Source organism: Myotis nattereri, assembly GCF_964212035.1.
Source record: "Myotis nattereri genome assembly, chromosome: 10".
In the NCBI taxonomy this organism is placed as follows: Eukaryota; Metazoa; Chordata; class Mammalia; order Chiroptera; family Vespertilionidae; genus Myotis; species Myotis nattereri.
Window position 1 is genome coordinate 27387915 of NC_138085.1, and position 22972 is coordinate 27410886.

At 39.2% G+C, this 22972-nt stretch overlaps 1 protein-coding gene across 2 annotated transcripts in view; it reads left to right on the forward strand.

Annotated features, from left to right (window-relative positions):
- ZC3H6 (zinc finger CCCH-type containing 6) overlaps positions 1–18001 on the forward strand; it is a gene marked incomplete at its 5' end in the record, with an annotated part of 51724 nt that extends 33723 nt beyond the window's left edge. The window contains 7 exons of one of the 2 annotated variants that reach the window (XM_081101131.1): positions 1719–1835; positions 2443–2554; positions 7307–7416; positions 7805–8058; positions 8623–9113; positions 9683–9916; positions 15578–17727. In XM_081101131.1, the coding sequence (XP_080957257.1) occupies positions 1719–1835; positions 2443–2554; positions 7307–7416; positions 7805–8058; positions 8623–9113; positions 9683–9916; positions 15578–17040 (2781 nt within the window). In that variant the 3' untranslated portion in view covers positions 17041–17727. Of the gene's footprint in view, positions 1–1718; positions 1836–2442; positions 2555–7306; positions 7417–7804; positions 8059–8622; positions 9114–9682; positions 9917–15577 lie in introns of both variants that reach the window. The other variant, XM_081101130.1, reaches the window with a different exon arrangement.
- Positions 18002–22972: the final 4971 nt, after the last annotated feature.

A 22972-nucleotide genomic window follows, 5' to 3' on the forward strand; every position in this document is an offset into this window, starting at 1 on the left:
TCTGGGCACTTGATTTTGTTCTAAAATTGTATTTGTTAAAGTTGCTTAGGTTTTCTAGAATACCTTGATTATAGTTAGAGTTCTCATAGTTATGTATACTGAGATATATTCTACTCATTTAAGCAGAACTAAACTGGAAAACAAAACAAAAACTACAATCCTCTATTAAAACACCGAGGCACATCATTAGAAAGCAACATAGACTGACAGAAAGAGACAAAATGAGAGTACATACAGTGTTAAATTATTAAAGCCTAAGTACTACTTGGTGCATTTTTAGGGGGTTCTTTGATGATAATCACTAGATATTTTTACTGTTTAATTTCAGAGTATATTTCTCAGGTTGGCTCACTGGCTTTGCATAATGAATTCTCTTCAGCTGTCTATTTCATTATAGCCACAATTCTTTATACAGATGGCATATGTGAGCTGGTCATTTATATTTACTTTTTCTAAGTGAGCCAGAAATAGAAAATGTTTGTAAGTCAAATTTACGTAGATTTAAGATATTTTCAGTGATATGTAAGAGTAAAATATACACAATTTTATTCTCTCCTGGGGCAATTTAGGTATACTTATATTTTTAAAAAGAACCTCAAGGATTATGTTTTCTTGGTATTGTGCTTTTTAAAAGAATTCTTAGAGTAAAATGGATACTTCTGCCCTGAGCATTGAGGATCAGGTGTAAATCTGGCCATCTGTTGCTCAAAGTGTTTGCTTTGAGGCAATTTCCTATTTCAGTAGATTGTGCAATATTGTTCTCTGTCTTCTAGTAAATTGAGGGAAAAGGGAAACTGGAATCATATCAGGAGAGCAAATAGTCACTGCACTTCTACGGTGCGCCAGGCACACACATGAGGGGCGCTCAGAGAACAGTGCTGCTTCATGGCCACGTGAATGGCAGTCCTTAGCACGGCCAAGCCCCATCCCCTGTCGTGACTCAGTCCTCCTATACGCACAGAAGTCAAGTTGGCACCTGAGGAGAACAAAGGAAAACATAGGGCTGTGAGATTTGCCATCATACACTTTTTTCTTTAATTTTTTAAAATTTATAAATTAAAGGTAATACATCCTCACTGAGGATTTTTTTCTCTAAAGAAAGTACAAAATAATCTAATTTTTAAGAGAATCATCTAGAGACATACACTATTCAATGTGGGGGTATATTTTTTTGTTTTTTATTTTTATTATAAAATTGGGATTCATTTTGGATGTGTAGAATGTTTCTAGGGTTTTTGTTTGTTTGGTGTGGTGGTTTTTATATATTTTTTTTTTTACTATGTAAGTAATTCTGCCGTTGTTATATTTATGAATAAATCTTTGTGTGCCTTCCTGATAATTCCTTTAGAATAATCCTATAAAGTACAAATTCTGTGTCAAACAATATGGAAATTTTAAGTCTTTTATAACATACCTATCAACACTATATTTTATTGTTTCTTTGCCAAAATGGGGTATTATTGTTAATTTTCAAGCTTTTCATAATTTTATGCTTTAAAATTTTATGCTTTAAAATAGAAATAGGGTTCTTTGCAACCACTAGTAGCATACGCTGTTCACTAGAAGCATATCTCTCTCCAAATAAATGAGTAACCTCAGAATGTCCCATCTTGCCCACTTTTAATAATGAATTTGAACTGCATTCCAGATTCATTTGACTGTACATTTTAATATCTATTTAATATATGTTGCACTTAAATAAAAAATTTTTCTTGCAGTATAATAAACCAGGGAAAAAATGGAAGGTGATGACTCAGGAATTTATTAATCAGCACACAGTGGAACACAAAGGAAAACAAATCTGTAAATACTTTCTGGAAGGGAGATGTATTAAGGTAAATTCACAGGGGTATCATAAATCATTTCACTTCCAAAATGCTCTTTAAAATTTAAACCTTTTTGGGTTTGTTTTTGTTTTTTTTCATTTCTCATTTAGTTGTAATAAAACTGGTTCTTCACAATGTATCTAATGGAAATACTATACATCAGAACTCATTTAATTATATTTTGGGATATTGATGTAATTTGTTGAAATTAGATTTTATTTAATAAACACACTGCTGACTGTGTGGCAAGTCCTGTTCAAAGTGGATTACTAATATTAAATGTTTGAATCTTTATAGTAACCCTAGAAAGTGGTTACTATTACTGACCCATTGTAAACACGGCTACACCAGATGGTTAAATTAGTCCCCATAGTAGCTCAGCTAGACATGGTGATTGGGCAGATGCCCCTGAGCCTGCACTGTGCTGCCTTTGCACATACTAGTAGCCACACCCACCATCTTGGGCAAAAACTCTTAAGGAATTGTTTGAATTATTAGCTCATTATTTAAAGACAAGATATAACCATAGTTCCACTGTGAAATGCCATGGAGAAAATTCAATTCAGTTGTTTCTTTTTTTCTCTTTGTTTCCTCCTTTCTTTTCTTTTTGGAACAGGGAGATCAATGTAAATTTGATCATGATGCAGAGTTGGAGAAGAGGAAAGAGATCTGCAGATTTTATTTACAAGGATATTGTACGAAAGGGGAGAACTGCATTTACATGCATAATATCCTTTACTGAGAATATGTTAGCCAAAATATTGAGGTTTGAAAAAATCATTGAGGGTTTGAAAAATCCTAAGTACAACCTAGAAAGCTTAGTTTGATTTTAAATTTAAAACAACACATTACACAAACTAAGTCTAGTTAGCCTTTGTACTTTAGAAGGGCAAACTGAGTTTTTTTCTTTAGGGAAATGAAATAAATAACATCCCTGTGGAGAAAAATCTGTGAAATAAAGGTACTTTGTATTTAATATACACTTATATGTATTTCAATAGCATGGGTTCCTGAAAGAGTTGGCAAAATACAGGGTGTCCCTAAAAAATGTATACATGCTTTAACAGCTGATAGCTCAATTTTGAAAATGAAATGTATTTTAATAAATACTGTCTTTATAATTATTCAGAGTGTGTGTCTACATTTTTGGGGATACCCTGTATTTATGTTATGACTTTATTATTTTTACTTAGGTTCATAAGTAATAAATTATCATTGTTAAACATTATAAAATCAGAGTCTCATCAAATCTTACCCCTAATTATCACTGTATATTCTTCCTCAGTTCTTTCTTTAGAAATCTATACATCTAAATTGTACACCTGCCCCCATTCAAATTGGTATTTCACTATATGTTTATAGTTTAAAATATATATGTGTGTGTGTGTGTGTGTGTGTGTGTGTGTGTATAGAGAGAGAGCGTGCAAGAGAGAGAGAAGCTGGTTTTTCACTGCCTTTGATGACTAATGGAGCCTTTCTCCCTCAAACTGAAACTCCATCTTTATTATGATGAAATGTTATGTGTATGGTTTTGTTCTAGAGTTTCTGTTTGGCCCCATGGTCTGTTCGTCTTCCTATCTCTGCTGCTTTGATGAGATTATTTCTGCCTCATCAGTACACTTGATATTTGGTAGATTCTCATGTTTATTTTTCCAGATACAATTTAAAATAGTCTTGTTTAGTTCAAAAATAATGTAAAAGAAGAAAGTAAAAAATTCCTGATATCATTGATCTAAATGTAAAGATAAAGTCATACAAATACCAGAGGAGTGTGTGGATGGGTTCCTTTATACTCCAGAACAGAAGTATGACTTAAAATCCAGAAGCAATGAGAGAAAAGACTGAAAAATTGACAGTATAAAAATTTTTAATTTTACATACAAATATCTGACATAAGCAAAGTAAAAGATAAATAATAAAATGGGAAAAGTTGTTTGCATCTTATATCACAAAAAGTTTGATATATGAGCTTCTAAAAATTGAGAAGAAAAATGGGCTAAGACATACAGATAATTCATAGAGAGAAATGCAAATGATCCAAAACATGAAAAGATGCTCAATCCTATCTATATAAAAGGCTAATATGCCAAGTGTCCCCTCAGGAGTTCGACTGGGAAACTGGGAGTTGGATCACTCGCTGTGACATGTGCTAACCACCAGGGGGGGGGCGTGGAAAGAAGGGAGGCCCCAGCCAGCAGCCACTAAGGACCATACCTGTGCACGAATTTCATGCACTGGACCTCTAGTTCATAGTAGGAGAAATGCAATTTATCTATGCCCAAGATACCATTTGCAGTTACCGGATTTGCAAAAATCCTTCCTCCCCCCACCCTCAAAAAGGGACAGCAAAGATTGTTAGCAAGGCTGTGATAAAATAGACACCCTCAGACTTTGTTGGCAGGAATTCGAAATGGGGCCACCCTTGTGGAGAAGAGCAGGGCTGTGTTGGCACAATTACACACGACTTCACCCTGACATAGATCCTACCATTTTGCATATTTTGGTGAATTAATAGATTTGGGCAATGATTACTGATGGCTATTAAAACCATTAGATGAAAAGTTGATGAGAAGTTTTGTAATTGATGAATGGGACTGACAACACCTGCTCCAACCCATCAGCCTTAACATTAAAAAGAAACAGCTGGACATTAAATGCCTCTTGATGCAATCGGGAGTACTTATTTTAACATCAATGACAAATATTAAAATTAACAAATAAATTATCCTATCTAATAAAGAGGAAATATGCTAATTGACCCTCACACCATCGCAAAGATGGCAGTGCCCTCAGCCAATTAGGAGGGAATATGTTAATTGACTGCCACGCCCTCAAAGATGGTGGCACCCACAGCCAATAAGGAGGGAATATGCTAATTGACTGCCACGCCCTCAAAGATGGCGACGCCCAGTCCCCTCAACCCCACCACTCAGGGCTGGCCTGAGGCACAAGCAAGCCTCAGATCGTGGCTGCCCAGCTACCCAGGGCCAGCCCGAGGCACAGGTAACCAGGGCTGGCCGAGGCTTGCACTGCCAGCAGTGGCAACAGCAGAGTTGTGATGGGGGCGTAGCCTTCCCCTGATCGCTGGATCACCTCCCACCCCTGAGGGCTCCCGGACTGTGAAAGGGATCAGGCTGGGCTGAGGGACCCCTCCACCCAGTGCATGAATTTCATGCACCGAGCCTCTAGTATAAAAATAAAAGGGGAGGGGAACTGCTATAGATCAATTAAAGAACTTGAGATATATGTTAACCAGATGCAATTTGTGGACCATGTTTGGATCTTAATCTAAACAAAGCAATTATAAAAAGAGCTTTTTTTGAAACAGTCTAAAATATTTGTATATTGACAGGGTAGTAGATAAAATTAAAGTATTAATTTTTCATATTAATGATAGGTTGTGATTATTAAGAAAAATATTCCTTATCTGTTTGACATAAACATGGAAATATCCACAGATTATATGTGTTTGGAATATGCTTTGAATACTCCAGTGTTTTTTGATGGAGAGGTCTGAGGAGAGTATAGGGGTGGCATAGATCTCACAAAATTACCAGGTGATGAAATTGAACTTACACGGGCAGTCTGAGGGAGCTAATTGTATTATTTGCTTTCCTTTGGTATATGTTTGATAATTTTCAAGTTAACTTTTTAAAAAATTCCAAATAATCTAATTCTTCAGGAATAATTATGCTAACAATATGACATAAAGTCTTGGATTTTTTTCTAAAACTGGATGTATGCATTTGTGAATGGATAGATGTATACATTTAAACATAATTTTTCTAAAAATGTGATTGAGCTATGATTGTGAAGGTTGTATCTTTAGCATTTACTTCATATGGATTCTATTTTGATATATGATGTGCATTAAGGACCTAATTTTTTCCAAATCGTTAACTCATTGTCTCATCTTCAGTGAATTAAAATGGCACCTTTACCAGAGCCTAAATTTCCCTGTATGCACAGTTCAGCTTCTATACTACTATTTGACCAGACCCCTCTATAAGAGTATGGTTAATAATTAGTAGGGCAAACAATCTTCCTTTCCTGATTAAAGTGTTCTAATAAATATGTTTTATTCAAGAAAAAGAAAACAGCCTGGTCAGGTGGCTCAATGGTTGAGCATCAACCCAGGAACCAAGAGGCTGCTGGTTCAATTCCCCGTCAGGGCACATGCCTGGGTTGCAGGCTCAATCCTCAGTACAGTGTGTGCAGGAGCAGTCAGTCAGTGATTCTCTCTCATCATTGATGTTTCTCTCTCTCCCTCTCTCCCTCTCCCCCCCCCTCCCTCCCTCCCTCCCTCCCTCTCTCCCTCTCCCTCTCCCTTTAATAAAAATATATTTTAAAAAAAGAAAACATTTTTTCAGATCTAACATATTTCTTTAGAAACCAGACACCTTATTTCTCTGTTTCTAAATGCTTTCAGTCTATCCTTACAGTTTTCCCCACAGTCATACCATCTGTAAATATGATAATTTATATCTCCTGTTTTAATTGTATTGGCTACATGTCCAGAATAATGTTAAATAGTGATGATTATGGCAGACATAGTACACAATTTTAATGATAATGTCCTTTTGCTTTAGCTTGTGGCTATGGTTTTAAGATAGATTCTTTTAAAAATCAAGTTAAGTGTATTCTTACTTTACTAAGAGTTTTTTAAATCAAATGAGGACTCTGAATTGTATTAGTCGCCATTTGCACTTGCTAAGATAATCGTGTAATTTTTTCTTTTGAACTTATCAGTGTGATGATTATAGTAATACATTTCCTAAAACCATCCAGGAATTCTCTCTGAACATATGCCATGTGAAAATGATATATTTTTCACCATACTTCAGGAGTTAATATTTTTTTTAGAATTTTGTCTCCAAAACCTTAGGTGACTGCCCTTTAAGTCAGGCTAGCCTGTAGCTCTCATTGTTGGGTGAACTTTAACTTGACATATCAAGCCCATTATTCTTCATAGGTATGAGTTCTTGCTATAAAATGTATTTGCTCTGCATAATACTTTATTGTGGAAAGTAACAGGGCTTGCATAAACATTATAAATACTATAACCATTATATTTCTTTTAAAATTGTTTTCTAGTTTTAATAGAGTAAGAGAGATTTTAAATTCTTTGAATATTTTGCAGCATAACTAAAATATTTCATCTTAAATTATCTGATGTGCTTATAGAAAATTCAGTATAATACAGTGGGGCCTTGACTTACGAGTTTAATTCGTTCCGAGACCGAGCTCGTTAAGGAGTTCGTTAAGGAGCTCGTTAACTCAAATTACTCTGTCAACTCAATGCAAAAAATCAGCCGAGAGAAAGCTGGTATCTCAAAAAACTCATTAGTCAGGACACTCGTAAGTCAAGGCCCCACTGTATATAATTATGGAGTCTTATTGATTCAGCACAGTTATGTTTTTTGGCTTAAAAATATTAGAATTTTATTTTATTTGGTCTGTTCCTTAATATTTTTATTTACATGAATTTCCATGCAAGTTCTATCATAGTGGAGCAAAATGTTACCAAGGAGACAAGTGTAAATTTTCACATGATGATTTGACAAAAGAAACGAGGAAACTTTTGGACAAAGTAAGTAATGTTTTTGTTCCTTGATTGTTAAGTCTCTCTACAGATTCATTTGACTTGAATCGTGTTTTATAAAACTGCTCATAAGTCAGGGATTTGTTATTTCATGTTTCATTAATACAGTGTTTTAGAAAAGCAGAATATTGGGCTAGGAATTAAGAATCTTTTATTCTCATCCTTGTTTTGCTGTTAAAAAGCTAATTTACTTTGAGAAATATCCTTTACCTCTTTGAACTTCATTCTCTTTATGAAAATGAGTTTGTGTGTGACCCATGCAGCTTAATGTTATATTTTCCTATTAATAGAACTAATTTACTGAACTCTTTATACAATGTTAAATGTGAGGAAGATAGTTTGTTTTCATGTGGTAATCTTTGCCAATTATTTTCAGGTGTTGAACACTGAAGAGGACCCCACAAATGAGGATGAAAGAGAGTTAGAGGAACTTAGGAAGCGTGGCATAACCCCTCTTCCCAAACCACCTCCAGGAGTGGGGCTCCTGCCAACCCCAGCAGAGCACTTTCCCTTTTCTGATCCTGAAGATGACTTTCAGACAGATCTCTCTGATGATTTCAAGAAAATCCCATCTCTTTTTGAAATAGTTGTAAAACCTACTGTGGACTTAGCACATAAGATTGGGAAGAAGTAAGTTAACGTTTTCAAAAACGGTGGCATTTTCTCCCTAGAAATACTTATTAAGAAACTAACTTGTGTCCATGTTAATCGTGTGCGTAAGCTCAGGTAGAGATAGCAGCTGTCCTAGCACGCACCTGATTGCTTCTTCCCACATCCTCCTGCCCGTCCTCTGCTGCCTCCTCTTAGCTTTCTCTATAGAATCCTGAGCCAGCTTCAGAACCTACTCACAGTGATGAGGACTAGAAGAGAACTAGTCAAAACATTTATCCCTGGGTGATGGGATTAGGGGTGTTTCTTATTTGTCTTTGTACTTTCTGCATTTTTCAAAAGCAGTAATGAATACGATTTTAGAACAACAGTTAGTAAGCAGCAACTTAGAAAACTATGGGCTAAAACACAGGCAGGATGCACATGTTGGTCCTTCCAGTTACTATAGGTAATATGAAATAAATGCCTTCTTAGAAGCAGACTATTCTCCTCTGATATAGAAAACACATGTAACCATTTAAAAATGTGACATTCTTGTTTGTCTCTTTTCTTTGAACTAAGAAATATTATTCTTTCTGTCTACAGACCACCAGCATTTTATAGTAGTGACTCGCCACCAGGACCACAATATCAGGAAAGCAGCCCACATCCTCAGCATATCTACAGTTCTGGGTCAAGTCCAGGTCCTGAACCTAATATGTCTCAGGGACACAGTATTCCTGTGATGCACTCAGGCTCCCCTAGACATCATCCATGTGCAGGACCTCCTGGCCTACCAGTGCCACAGAGCCCACCTTTGCCACCCGGTCCACATGGAGCTGGAGTAATTGTTCAACCAGATGCATCTTTGTCAGTACCAAGTATGAGTGGTGCTTACCATTGTCCGGGCTTTCCAGAACACATGATGAAAGTACCCAGAGAGAATCACGGTTCTCCAGGCTCATCACACCTGCAAGGTTCTGGTGAAATGCAGCTCAACACCAGTTATGAGTCCCTACAAAACCCCGCTGAGTTTTATGAGAATTACTATTCTCAGCATGGTGCACCTAATTTTCAGCCACCCACTAACTCTAGTGGTAAGTGTACCTTTCAGAATCAAGCTAAATATTTGGAGTCCTATCTTTCATTAAAAGGATAATAAGTATGTTTTAAATAAAGCTACATGAAAACAAATAAATAAATCTAAATGTGATGAAATTGAGACCTTAAATATGTTTTAACTTTCTTTTGTTAATTCCCACCCGAAGATATTTTTTCCACTGATTTTTAGAAAGTGGAAAAGGGAAAGGGAGGTAGAAAGAGAAAAACATCAATGTGAGAGAGACACATTGATTGGTTGTCTTCCAACCAGGGTCAGGATCAAACATGCAACCCATGCACATGCCCTTGACCAATAATGAAACCCGAGACCCTTCAGATCATGGACCCATGCTCTAACCACCACGCAACACCAGGGAAGGCTTCAAATTTAACCAAACATTTTTAATAATAGAACTTTAGATAACTTCAAAAATATTTATAATCACATAATAGTTTTCTAATCAAATGTGATTATTAGTAGGGCTTCAATTTCTTATAACTCACAGGGGTACTCTCTCGTGGAATACTGTACTTTAATCAATGTCTGTTTCTTTATTATGTGCAGATGGGATGTGGCATGACGAGTTTGCTCAGCATCAGCCTCCCATTGTTCAAGACTCACCTAACCGTGGGAGTGGGTGTGATGGCAGCGGCAGCATGACAGGCCATGACGCCCTGCCTGCACCAGGCCTCCTCCCTGCAGTGCAGAGAGCTCTTTTTGTCAGACTTACTCAGAAATACCAAGACGACGAAGAACCAAGCAGCACGCACCCTCACAGGGCATCCAGCAAAGAAGAAGGTCTGTCATGTTATTTTTTCATAATGCTGCAAAGAATATTGTCATACAAGCGTCTGAGTCCATGTTGTTGTGGGTTTTTTAAAATATATTTTTATTGATTTTTTACAGAGAGGAAGGGAGAGGGATAGAGAGGTAGAAACATCGATGAGAGAGAAACATCGATGAGCTGCCTCCTGCACACCCCTTACTGGGAATGTGCCTGCAACCAAGGTACATGCCCCTGACCGGAATCGAACCTGGGACCTTTCAGTCCACAGGCCGATGCTCTATCCACTGAGCCAAACTAGTTAGGCTGAGTCCATGTTTTTAATTCTTTTGGAATATACCGAGGAGTGGTCTTGCTGGGTCATTTGATAACTATATGTTTAACTTTTTGAAGAACCACCAGATTTTTCCACAGTGGCTGCATCATTTTACATTCCCACCAGCAATGTAGGAGGGTTGCAATTTCACTATATTCTCACCTATACTTACTATTTTCTCTTTTTGAAATTATTATTTTAGCCATCCGTGTAGGTGTGAAGTGATACCTCATTATGATTTTGATTTGCATTTCCCTAGTGGATATGTCACATGTTATGATACAGCATCTCACAACTTGTTTGGGTCACAGTTCCTAAAATGGTCTTAAATAGGTTAAAGTTTGAAAAAATGAGTTTCTCTGAACTGCCTCTCATGTTTCCAGCTTACTTCATAGCTCCTTTCTTGGGGATTGTTTGTGGTTTCCATGCCATTGGTATATTAGCAATTAATTGCAAGGGGGTTGACTTGAACCAGTGATTAGATCTGAAATTAGAGTGCAAGGCCTAAGTGAGCAGACTTGCTATTTATTGGGCCTTTTTATTTTGGAAGACAATAAATAGAAAAGGAACAAGACACCTTTCAATTCAGGAATTTGGACTTCTAGACCAAGCTCAAAACAATTCAGTTATTAGAGGAATGTTTATGGGCATAGACTATACACTTCAGATTCTGCTATATTATTTATATATACTAGAGGCCCGGTGTACGACATTCGTGCATTGGGGGTTGTGGGGGTTCCTCAGCGTGACCTGCACCCTCTCCAATCTGGGAGCCCTCAGGAGAGCCCTCTCCAATCCAGGAGTTTCTGTCTGTTTGTGCAATCATATGAGCGAATTGTCTGAGACCCCAACTCAGTTTGGTTTGTTGCTCACAGAATAATAGAGGCATATTTTTTTCCTTTGCTTCATTGGTGGAGATTTCCTGGAAGTTTTAGGATATCTTCCCTTTAATTTTTCCTAGACACTCTGATTTTACTTATGTCTCTGACCTTTGCTTTCCCTCCATCCCCCACCGCAACAGTAACTTGCTCCAGGCTCACTTTGCTCTGCAGTGTTCTCAACCTTCCTAATGTCACGACCCTTTAATGCAGGTCCTCATGTTGTGGTGACTCCCAACCATAAAATTATTTTCATTGCTACTTTATAACTGTAATTTTGCTACTGTTATGAATCGTAATGTAAGTATCTGATATGCAGGATATATTTTCATTGTTCGCAACCCAAAGGTTGAGAACCGCTGCTAGTGTCTAAGAGATCCGTCTGCCACCAGAACTATGATTCCCAGCATTCCTGATGCTCCCCGTGCTCTTGGTTTTCCCTTCCTGCTCTGTCTCTGTTCCATGGCCTCCTACTCTGCCAAGTCCTCCAAGCTGCCAGCTCTCCATCTCTGCTCTCTGTCTGGCGGCTTGGGGAGCCAATTTCCCCAAGCTGCTCCACTCTCCGCTGGCTCACCCATTCTGCTCTCCACCCAGCGCCTGTGTATGCAAATTAACCCACCATCTTTGTCAGGTTAATTTGAATACTCCTGATTGGCTGGTGTGCGTAGCGGAAGGATGGTCAATTTACATGTTTCTCTTTTATTATATAGAATAAAAGCCTAAGCGACCATTATGAATGGAACAACTGGTCAACCAGTTACTATGACGCACATTGACCACCAGGGGGCAGATGCTCAATGCAGGAGCTGCCCTCTGGAGGTCAGTGTGCTCCCACAGCCAACCTCCCACAGTCCTTCTCCACAGCCAGCTGGCGCCCCCCCCCCCCCCAATGGCCCCAATCACCAGCCAGGCCAAGGGACTCCACCTGTGCACGAATTCATGCACTGGGCCTCTAGTTAGGGAATGTTATTCTATATAATAAAAGCATAATATGCTAAGTGTTCAGTTGTCCGGTCACCCATTCAACCAATCAAAGCATAATATGCTAATGATATGCTAAGGCTACTCAACCACTTGCTATGATGTGCACTGACCACCAGGGGGCAGACACTCCGACTGGTAGGTTAGCTTGCTGCTGGGGTCTGGCCAATCGGGACTCACTGAGAGGAGCTGAATACACCCTGGAGCCCTCCTGTGGTCCCTCTGCTGGACAACCTCCCTCATCCCTCCCCAGCCCTGATTCTGCACTGGTGGGGTCCCTCGGCCTGGCCTGCAGCCTCTCACAATCTGGGACCCCTTGGGAGATATTGGAGAGCTGACAGCCTGATCCCGCAGGCCAGGCTGAGGGACCCCACTGGTGCATGAATTCGTGCACTGGGCCTCTATTTTTCAATATAAAAGATAATATGGAGACACTAAATTTACCTTAGTGTTTTCAATGTTGATAAGTGTATAGCATCTAGTTAATTAAGGAGAGAAAAGTTTAAGGCATCCAGTTCTTACAAATTAGAAAATCTTAAACATAAAATTTATTAATAACTATCTAAAACTATGACAGGTAGCTACAAGCTATTACATAAATATTCATTATATTTTCAAATACGGTAACATTAATTCTTCATTTACTTAACATCACAGGGAAATGAGAGATACCTAATAACTTAATTTCCTGTACAATTTATATTTATTCCTTTAAGTGCTAAAACTTTCATTTAAAAAACAACAACCATTTATCAGTCAACTTTTTAGTCTTACAGAGCTTTATGTTTACATAAGCAAGAAAATAACTTTTCTAGCCGTAACTGGTTTGGCTCAGTGGATAGAGCGTCAGCCTGCGGACTGAAAGGTCCCAGGTTCGATTCTGGTTAAGGGCATGTACCTGGGTTGCGGGTACATCCCCGGTGCGGGATGTGCAGGAGGCAGCTGATCGATATTTCTCTCTCATCGATGTTTCTGACTTTCTATCTCTCTCCCTTCCTCTCTGTAAAAAATCAATAAAATATATTTTAAAAAAAAAGAAAATAACTTTTCTAGATGATAAAAAATCCTATATAATAAAAAGATAACATGCAAATTGACCATTATGCCCTCGCACAAGATGGCTGCCCCCATGTGGTCAAAGATGGCCGGCAGGGGAGAGCAGTGAGGATGATGAGGCCAGCAGGGGAGGGCAGTTGGGGGGGGGGGCAGGCCTGCAGGGGAGGGCAATTAGGGGGGACCAGGCTGGCAGGGGAGAGCAATTGAAGACGACCAGGCATGCAGGGGAGAGTAGTTGGGGGGGACCAGGCCGGCAGGGGAGGGCAGTTAGGGGTGACCAGGCTGTCAGGGGAGGGCAGTTATGGGGGGACCAGGCCAGCAGGAGAGGGCAGTTAGGGGTGACCAGGCTGTCAGGGGAGGGCAGTTATGGGGGGACCAGGCCTGCAGGGGAGGGCAGTTGAGGGCAACCAGGCTGGCAGGGGAGGGCAGTTAGGGGCAATCAGGCCAGCAGGGGAGCAGTTAGGCGTTGTTGATCAGGCTGGCAAGGGAGTGGTTAGGGTGTGATCAGGCTGGCAGGCAGAGTGGTTAGGGGCAATCAGGTAGGCAGACGAGTGGTTGGGAGCCAGTAGTTCCAGATTGTGAGAGGGATGTGCAACTGCCAGATGTCCGACTAAACCGGCAGTCGGACATCCCAGATTGGAGAAGGTACAGGCTGGGCTGAGGAACAACCCCCCCCCCCCCCCAGTGCACTAATTTCTTGCACTGGGCCTCTAGTTTTATAATATTATACAACTGGTGATGTTTTATAAAGGTTGTTTTCTCTATATACAGAAAAAGTCTTGACCAGCTAGGATTTTTGTGTATTTGTTGTTATATTCATAAAATTTTAATGCCTTTAAATTGTATCTGTCCCTTGATAAAAAGTTGTTACTCATCATTTCCTGTCTAATATTTGCTGCCTGTTGTCCTCTGCTGTTCTACTTTCCTTCTGTTCTATATTCATTCTCATTCCAAAAGGGATTTGACTGCTTATTAAATATGTTCATATGAAAGTGAGACTAAAATAGCATCTTCCCTCTTTGGGTCAGGTAACAACTTCTGTGAGGAGCAAAGTTACTCTACAGAAACATTGAAAATGAATTGCAAGCCCAGCTCTAGGCCTCCTGGAGGTCCAAGAAAAGAAGGAAAGAGACCTAGAATCTAAACTTTGTTTTCCATACCCTGAGACCCAAAAAAACCTTTTGCTATAGTGACATAGTGTATTCTATATTAAGACACATCCCCACCCTAAACACCATTGCTTATTTTGTGAGCACTGCTCTGTTCAAACTAAGAGGGTAACACTAAAGTTCCATGAGGTAGAAACACATTAGTAAGCAGTGCAAGGAGGTAAAAGAAGAATATCTGCAATGGTCTATTGGTCTGGGATATTCTAGGGCAGTGGTTCTCAACCTTCTGGCCCTTTAAATACAGTTCCTCATGTTGTGACCCAACCATAAAATTACTTTCGTTGCTACTTCATAACTGTAATGTTGCTACTGTTATGAATCATAATGTAAATATCTGATATGCAGGATGGTCTTAGGTGACCCCTGTGAAAGGGTCTTTTGACCACTAAAGGGGTTGCGACCCACAGGTTGAGAACCGCTGTTCTAGGGTGTGTGTGTGTGTGTGTGTGTGTGTGTGTGTGTGTGTGTCCAACTTAGTGTCGAACTGTATGTGTGTGAATTGAGAGGAAGGACACTCGCCCTATCATACCTTCTACTCATTGTGTGCAACACATGAGGGATAAAAAGACTTTAGGAGTAAGGCCCAAAGTGTTCTCATAAAGGTCAAGTATATAAACTTGAGGGTGTTAGTTTTGTTTGATATTTTTAATTTAGTGCTGGAATAGCTAATATAGTCACATCGGTCAAATATCTAAAATGTAAAATACAAATGAAGAGTCTGCACCTCACCCCTCATTTGCTCAGTTCCCATGGCTTCCTTAACTGTCATTATTAGTGCTCTGTTGTCTTTCCAAACATATTTTTATATCTCTCCCTTGCTATCAAAATAAATGAAGAGCTTAAGGATTACTTGAATTAAGGAGACCCAAAACCTTTCATCTTCTGCCCCCAGAAGGTTTTGCCTTCTCCCTGAAGCCTGTTACACCACACAGGCTCTAAGTTCCCTTGGCCAGTTGGCAGGAAAGGCCCGGCTTCCTCTGGCTGGAAGGACTTGCACATGTCCCAGTATCCCAGCTGTCTTCCAGAGTGTGACAACCAAATTGATGGTCATCATACCATATCCTGCCTTGTTCCGGTGTTGAAACCCTAGCATTTCTATGATGACATTGTCTTTCTGGCACATGGGGCAATGCCCAACCAACTGAGCCACACTGGCCAGGGACGATGATGCATTGTCTTGAAGTTAGACTTCAGAAATAGCATGTGCTTTTTTATCTTAATTCAGGCTGAATCTGCATGCTTCATTCTTTATAATAAGTCTTTGTCTGCATTTAGATGATCCTGTTAACTGGTATTCCAGTAGTGAAGAGGATGAAGGGAGCAGTGTCAAGGCAATCCTGAAAACGTTACAGAAACAAACAGAAACTTTAAGGAGTCAGCAGCAGTCTTCCTTGGAACTCGGCACTCCTACTGATCCAAGACTTGCTAAAGAGAAGAGTAAAGGTAACCAGGTGTCTGACCCTCGACTTAGGACCATCCCAAGACAAGACATTAGAAAGTCTTCTGAGTCTCCCGCACAGGGTCTCAGACTCGTGTGGGATCCCAGGAAACCAAGAGGAAACGGAAGTGGGCAGGTGAGCTCCTCTGCTGGCGCAGCAAAGTGCGATTTACATCATGCACATTCTGGCGCTAACATCAAACACAAGAGAGGAGATGATGAGGAAGAGGACACAGAACGAGAACTGAGAGAAAAGGCTTCCTTAATACCCCTGGACTCTCCCCCCGGGGCAGTGCTCCAGGACCCACGGTCGCAGCTGAGGCAGTTCAGTCACATTAAAATGGATATCATACTCACCAAGCCCAATTTCGCAAAGCACATCGTGTGGGCTCCAGAGGACTTACTTCCAGTCCCTTTACCAAAACCGGACCCCGTCTCTTCAATCAGCTTACCTCTGCCCCCTCTTATAGCTGACCAGAGGCTATGGAATTTGAAAAGTGATCTCCATCAAAGCACAGCTCCCCTGGATTCAAAATTGGCAGTCAAAGCCAAAATTAACACAACAAGCAGAGAAGGCTACCTGGAACCATTTGGGGACTTGCACAGCTCAGCAAGTAAATTGGGAGACCCCAGGCTACAAAAAAAATGTGATCCTAGACTTCACAGACTGCACAATACAGTGTCTCAGCAAGCAGTTACGAAGGAGTCACATACACCAAAGTGTGCCCCTCACTTGGCCAGGTCAAGCCCTGGTGCATCGCAGCCCTCGGCGGCAGTAACCAGCAACTCTGGGCCTGGGGTTTTGCCTCCCTACACTCCTAAACTGTCGCCTTCAGCTGGTGTTCCACTGGGGACTCCAAGTTCAGTTCTCAGTGGTATTAGTTTGTATGACCCTAGGGAGCCTGGCTCATCATCTGCACCAGAGCCAGCAATGGAAAATGCAGAGAACCAGAAAAAAAGTGGTGGTTTAAAAGGCAGTGACAAAAATGAGCATGCTCCTGGAGAAGCAGCCCTGCCACAGAAAACCACTGCCGACGTGGAGGCCACTGTCCATGGGCCAGCCGACGCACCGGCCCATGTCCCCAGCAGCTCCTGTGCAGGCCAGGTCCCCGCAGTGCACAGCCTTCCTGTGCAGGCGTTAACAGGCTTAATGAGACCCCAGTACAGCGATCCCAGGCAGTCCAGGCAGCTGGGACAGCTGAGCCCCACCCCAGAGGATAACCCCAGTGGGGAAACAGATGACAAATCTCTGAAAGAGGTTTTTAAAACTTTCGATCCAACTGCTTCACCATTTTGCTAGCTACTGTGTAATTAAGCAGTTCTTTTCAGTCTCGTGACCATCGCAGTCCTCGCTGTTTTGTAACTGGTTTACCTCTATAGTTTATTTATTTTTAAATTATGAACACTTTTCAGCTGCTAGTATCAGAACCACATGAAGTTATATCCTCTAAAGGCTGTGGTATTTTATATAATATTTTTATAAATTTAAGAGACTGTAGCAAGTGACATAGAAACCTATATATCATGTTAGCTTCAGTAAAAATACTTTTTTTGTAAATAAACCATCATGAACTGGACACTCTGCCTGAATATATGCCAGTTGTCTTTCTTAATCAATGTTTAGATAAATGATTACCACTTTTATATGGTTGTTCATTTCAAGCAATATAATGTATATTACTTTTGGGAAACAGTATTTTGACTAGGATCCTTTCTGTCAACACATAACTGCTAACAAAAATGTAAAATGAAATAAAACATTTTAAATCATAGCAGAACAGTTCATATTTAAGGGCATCACTTTTATTAATGTGGGCAATATTACTTGTGTAAATGAAGCATTTGAATGTCATATCTTTTAAAAAATATTTTATTGTATCATAGAAGTTAGAGATATATAAGTAGGTTGTTTTGCTGAAGTGAAAATTCGCAAGTTCTCTGACATACCTTTTTACAATTAATTTTCATATTAAATAGTTATGAGTTACTGCTGTCACCTGGTGATGTTTATGTGTGCTCATGTGTTTTGTCTTTAGCAGCATAATTTATATTACTTTTTCAAATGATGTAGCTACAATAATTGTATTCATCATGACCTTGGCAATTTTTACAAACTCTTAAAGATTCAGTGAAAGTCTATCGTGATTATTGCATTGATAATGTTTTAAGTGTCCAGGTTCCATATTTTTTTAAATAGCAAGAAAACTCAGAGATATTGTAGTCAACTGTGTGGCTACCAATAAAAAAACTTTCAGATCTCACATGACTGGCGTTCTATAACAGAGTTTGGAAATCCCCTAAATTGGTTAGAAATTGCATTTTTATGAAAAATAACATATTCATTCTTGTGTATTTATTGCCGTCTAAAATAATAGCAGCCTTACCAGTTTTATGCATTTATTATTTATAATGGAATCAGTTTACACTGATACTGATGTCTTGAACTGAAAGATTATGACAGTGTTTGCTGGTAACAATATCAGCAACTTGAACAAAGGAACATTTCCTCACAAAAGATAATGAAAGTGATGGATATCAGTCCTTGGGTGAACAGCTATCCTTGAGAAGTGATGTAAAAATATACAGCAAAATATTTCTCTAGGAACCTACGGTTTAATGTTAAAGCCTGCCCTGTATGTTCACTTCCTAACCCTTTACCTTTTGCTTGGATCCTGCATTCCCAAAGGGTTAAGTGAACAGAACTCTGCCAACCTAAGAAGCTCACTTTGTTCAAGGAAACGTGAATTTCTGCTATTTATACTTCGTCTACATTGTTGTCTAAAATGGCTCTGGATAATATTTTTAGGTTAAAAATGCAGTTTAAAGCCACCATAGAAAATATTTTCTGTTCAAACAAACTTTATTATTAATTGAAAAGTCACTGAAATGAATAAAACTGACAGAAAACAAGATTTTATATATATGTATAATCATATATATTAGTAGTTATATATTATACATATATATGATTATATATCTTTGCTATTATGTATAGATTATATATATCTTTGTTAAAGACTAAAATGTAATCCAAATCCTTAACAGAAGATATTTTTTACTACTAAAATAGATGTTAAAAAGTTAATTAAAAAGTAAAGTTTAAAAACCATTAATGCAAATAATAATTTTCATTTACTCAGTATCCTTGAATCCATATTATATCAGCTAATGTCCTAGAACAGCGGTTCTCAACCTGTGGGTCTTGACCCCTTTGGGGGTCGAACGACCCTTTCACAGGGGTCACCTAAGACCATTGGAAAAGACATATGTAATTACATATTGTTTTTGTGATTAATCACTATGCTTTAATTATATTCAATTTGTAACAATGAAACTACATCCTGCATATCTGATATTTACATTACGATTCATAACAGTAGCAAAATTACAGTTATGAAGTAGCAACGAAAATAATTTTATGGTTGGGGGTCACCACAACATGAGGAGCTGTATTAAAGGGTCGTGGCATTAGGAAGGTTGAGAACCACTGTCCTAGAAGCTATTTTACAAGAAAGTTTGGACTTACTTTCAAATTTAACAATATATTTTATATGAAAATGTGCTGTTTGTGTTTAAAATAATGATTTCTATCTGTGATGCTTTTTAAATTGTAGTAACAATAGCTTAGGAGATATTGTTACATCCTATCAACTGTGGTTATTTTTTAAAAGATTTTTTATTGATTTTTAGAGAGAGAGGAAGGGAGAGGGAGAAAGAAAGAGAAACATTGATGTGAGGGAGAAACATTGATCAGCTGCCTTTTGCACTCCTCCTCGTGAGGATTGTGCCCACAACCCAGGCATGTGCCCTGACCAGGAATCAAACCAGCCACCTTTCGTTCCATGGGACGACGCCGAACCTGAGCCACACCAGCCAGGGCCAAACTGGATTATTTTTATGTTTCTTTTTTCCTATTTTCTCACCAAGTTAATAGTAGCCATTTTCCCCAAAGAATAAGCTCCTCTTTAAGGAGAATTGTGATTTTAAAATCCATGGAATTTGATTTATACTATAGTATGCTGAGGAGTATGTTATGTCCCTATTCTTAGAAGCCAAACATTTATAGATAACAGAAGTAACTTGCATCTTACAAGAGTCTGGATTGGATTCATTGGTTGGGATGTGACTTAACCATTCATACTGGTTTGTGACAGAAGTTTTATGCCTGTTCACTTTGATGTTGAATAGAGGATATTCAGGATGTTGATTTTTGATTCCCAGAGCAAATGTTTTCCCATTACTTCTTTAGTTTTGCTCCAAACTCCTGTCTCTGGAGCCTTCCCAGTTAGGACCTCATTCTGAACCTTGAAGATGAGCCAAGTATTAGAGTGATTTCAAACTCTGTTTCCATGGGACCACTGTGACCCCGCCCTTGAGCCACACCCCAGTGTTAGGCTGCAACCAAAGCAGTCTACATTTGAAATGATGTTGGGTTAGGTTTCTGTCTGTCTGTAGACCTGTTTGGACTTCAAATGGTAGTTTTTATTCCTGGTCCCCCTTATTTTAAGACTGGAAGAATGGTTGTTTAGTAAATAAATCCTGGATGGGCATTCATATAAGGCTTATATGAGCTTATTATAAGCCACTTTGCTGAATTAATTTGAAGGGAGAGGGAGGAAAGGAGAACTTATGAGGGCTGGAGGTTCAAAGCCCATGAATTCATATTCTTGTTCTGATATGATAAGCATTTCATCTCATGTGTAGTTTCTTCTCTGTGAAATGGGGATAATTTTTACTGCTCACAAGTTAGACTTAAGGAGGAAATGAATTATTAAGTATTTATAAATATAAAATTGCTTCATAACTTTCACAAACATAATACACTCCCACTAGAATAGCAAAGCCCAAATTAACCTGCCTCTTTTAGAAAGAATATGGGTCTAAGAAAGGACATTAGGTTAACATCAATATAATATTTAGAATATATAATTTTTAAATGAAAACCACATTTTAAGCTGTAACTTATGCTTTTGAAAACAGGACCCATATGTGTCTCTGTACTTTTCTGTTTTCCCATAGCAACAAGCCTAGCTCTAGGCACACAGTGGGTGCTTTGTTAACTGCTTCTTGAATGCTTCTCACAATCCATCCAGGCTTAGATTTTTCAGGTGCTATCAACTATTAGGGCAGATACGGCAAAGCCATTCTGCGATTGCATTAGAAATACAGTTCATAACTTATACCTCTTTAGGTAGACACTGGGCACATAGCTTCTCCCCTCTCCCCCATCAACTGAACAATGTGAAGGTAGGGCTGCAGCAGCTCTGCTTGGAGTTAAATGTTTCTAGAATAATTCATAAATCTTAAGAATCCTCCAGACTTTACTTAATGTAACTTAATGGTGGAGGTTTGAATAGATCAATAATTTATTCCTATAGATCTACAAAGGATTATTTCTGTAACCAGAAGGAATTGCATAACTATAGAGTCTTATGTTTTTATTTTAAATGTCTTTCTCTAGTTTCTCCCTTTCGGTTATCTTCAAAATACATCAACCAAAATTATGAAGATATGCCTAACCTAATGAATTTCCAATAGCACTGAAATGTGTTTCTCCTAACACCATGAACAGTAATTCACCTTTTCAGTCATGAATTGCACTCTAGTTAAACACCCTCGTTACCCTTTGGAACAGAACAGTCATGCTACAGTTGACAAAACTGTTGTGTGCACAATGAAACTCTTCAAACGAGACTGTGAGTCCTTGCAATAGTATCTTACAGTTCTGTTCAACCTTGAATCTCTTGTTTTTTTTAAACTTAGAATTTATTTTTTATTAATATGCAGATAATTATAGCATTTTAGAAGAAAATCAGCTCTGTGAATTATCGGGCCCATGCTTCTTGCCTCACTACTCTGCGTGTCACATACTGTTGTCTCAGCGACCCCACGAATGAGCGATGTCCTCCGTGTCCTGGCCTCAGCAGCCCCGCCCAGCAGCTGTGGACTCACGCCTATGGCTTTGTTAACGGAGTCTATCCTTCTAGTATTTGGCCTTCCCCTCCTCCTGCTGCCTTCTGTTTTTCCCAGTATTCTTGTCTTTTCCAAAGAGCCTGCCTTCAGATGTGCCTGAAGTAGGACAGCTTCAGTTTTGTCATACTTGCCTCCAGCAATGTTTTAGGCTTAATTTGCTCTAGGCCCCGCTTGTCTGTTTGGTGGCCTGAGTTATTCGTAAAGCAATCCTCCAACACCATGTTTCAAATGAATCAATTGTTTTCTATCAGCCTTCTTCCCTGTCCAGCTTTTGCATACGAGGGTGTGGGTAGCCTCGGCCCTGGTCTCTAACGACACATCTTTGCTTTTGGTGAGCTTTTCTAATTTTCTCATGGCTGTCCTTCCTAGTCTAAGCCTTCCCTTGATTTCGTGGCTGCAGTCTCCATTTGAATCGATGCCTGATTGCATCAGCTAATATTATTTTATTTTATCAGGGGTCTGATGTATAGTTTATTTAAAGGAATTAAATAAAGGACCAACTTTTTTTAAAAAAATTGTTCCAGACCTCCATTATGAGCAATAGCTCGGGATTAGTTGTCAGTGACAGGTTATATATTTTATATGCTTTTTAAAATAGAGAAGGTGAAAAATAACCATTACTGCAAGCAAGAGGTTTTAGTCCACTTCTGTGTTATAGGAGTTTGCCCTCCAAATGTCTGAGAGGCAAGTTGAATAAGGAGATTCAGTTTCCAAGAAGTAGGGTGATATTTCCTTATAAAAGTGACAATCAAGCCAGTTGTTTGTATACGTAACTTGCCAAAGTTTTAAAAAACCTTCAATCTTTGCCCTAAATCCATGCTCCCCTACCCATGACTAGAAAGAGCATGGCTGCTGGGTGCCAGGGCCCAGGTCACTTTGCTTTTAGTCCAGGGCTTCTGTGCCTGCCCGTGGCAAGGGTGCTGGTGGCAGTGTGTCCTAAGATGCAGTGTGTGTGTGTGTGTGTGTGTGTGTGTGTAGGGGGGAGCTGTGTCCAGACTTAGCATGGCCTGTTTTCTTTCAGATCCTCAAGCACCAGCTATGGGCTGAAATCCAGGTGAAACCCATTCAGTATGAAGCGGGTGTTTGTTTTTCACTTCCTAGCATTATTCCAGTTCCCCAAGTTCTATCTTTCCCCAAGTTATAAATGTCGGGGAAGTGCTGCCAAAATTGTTTCATCTGGAAGGTTTTCGTAAATACCAGTTTATTGGCTTCACTCAATTTTTAATCTCCTTTCTGTTCAAGAGATACCAGCAATGAGA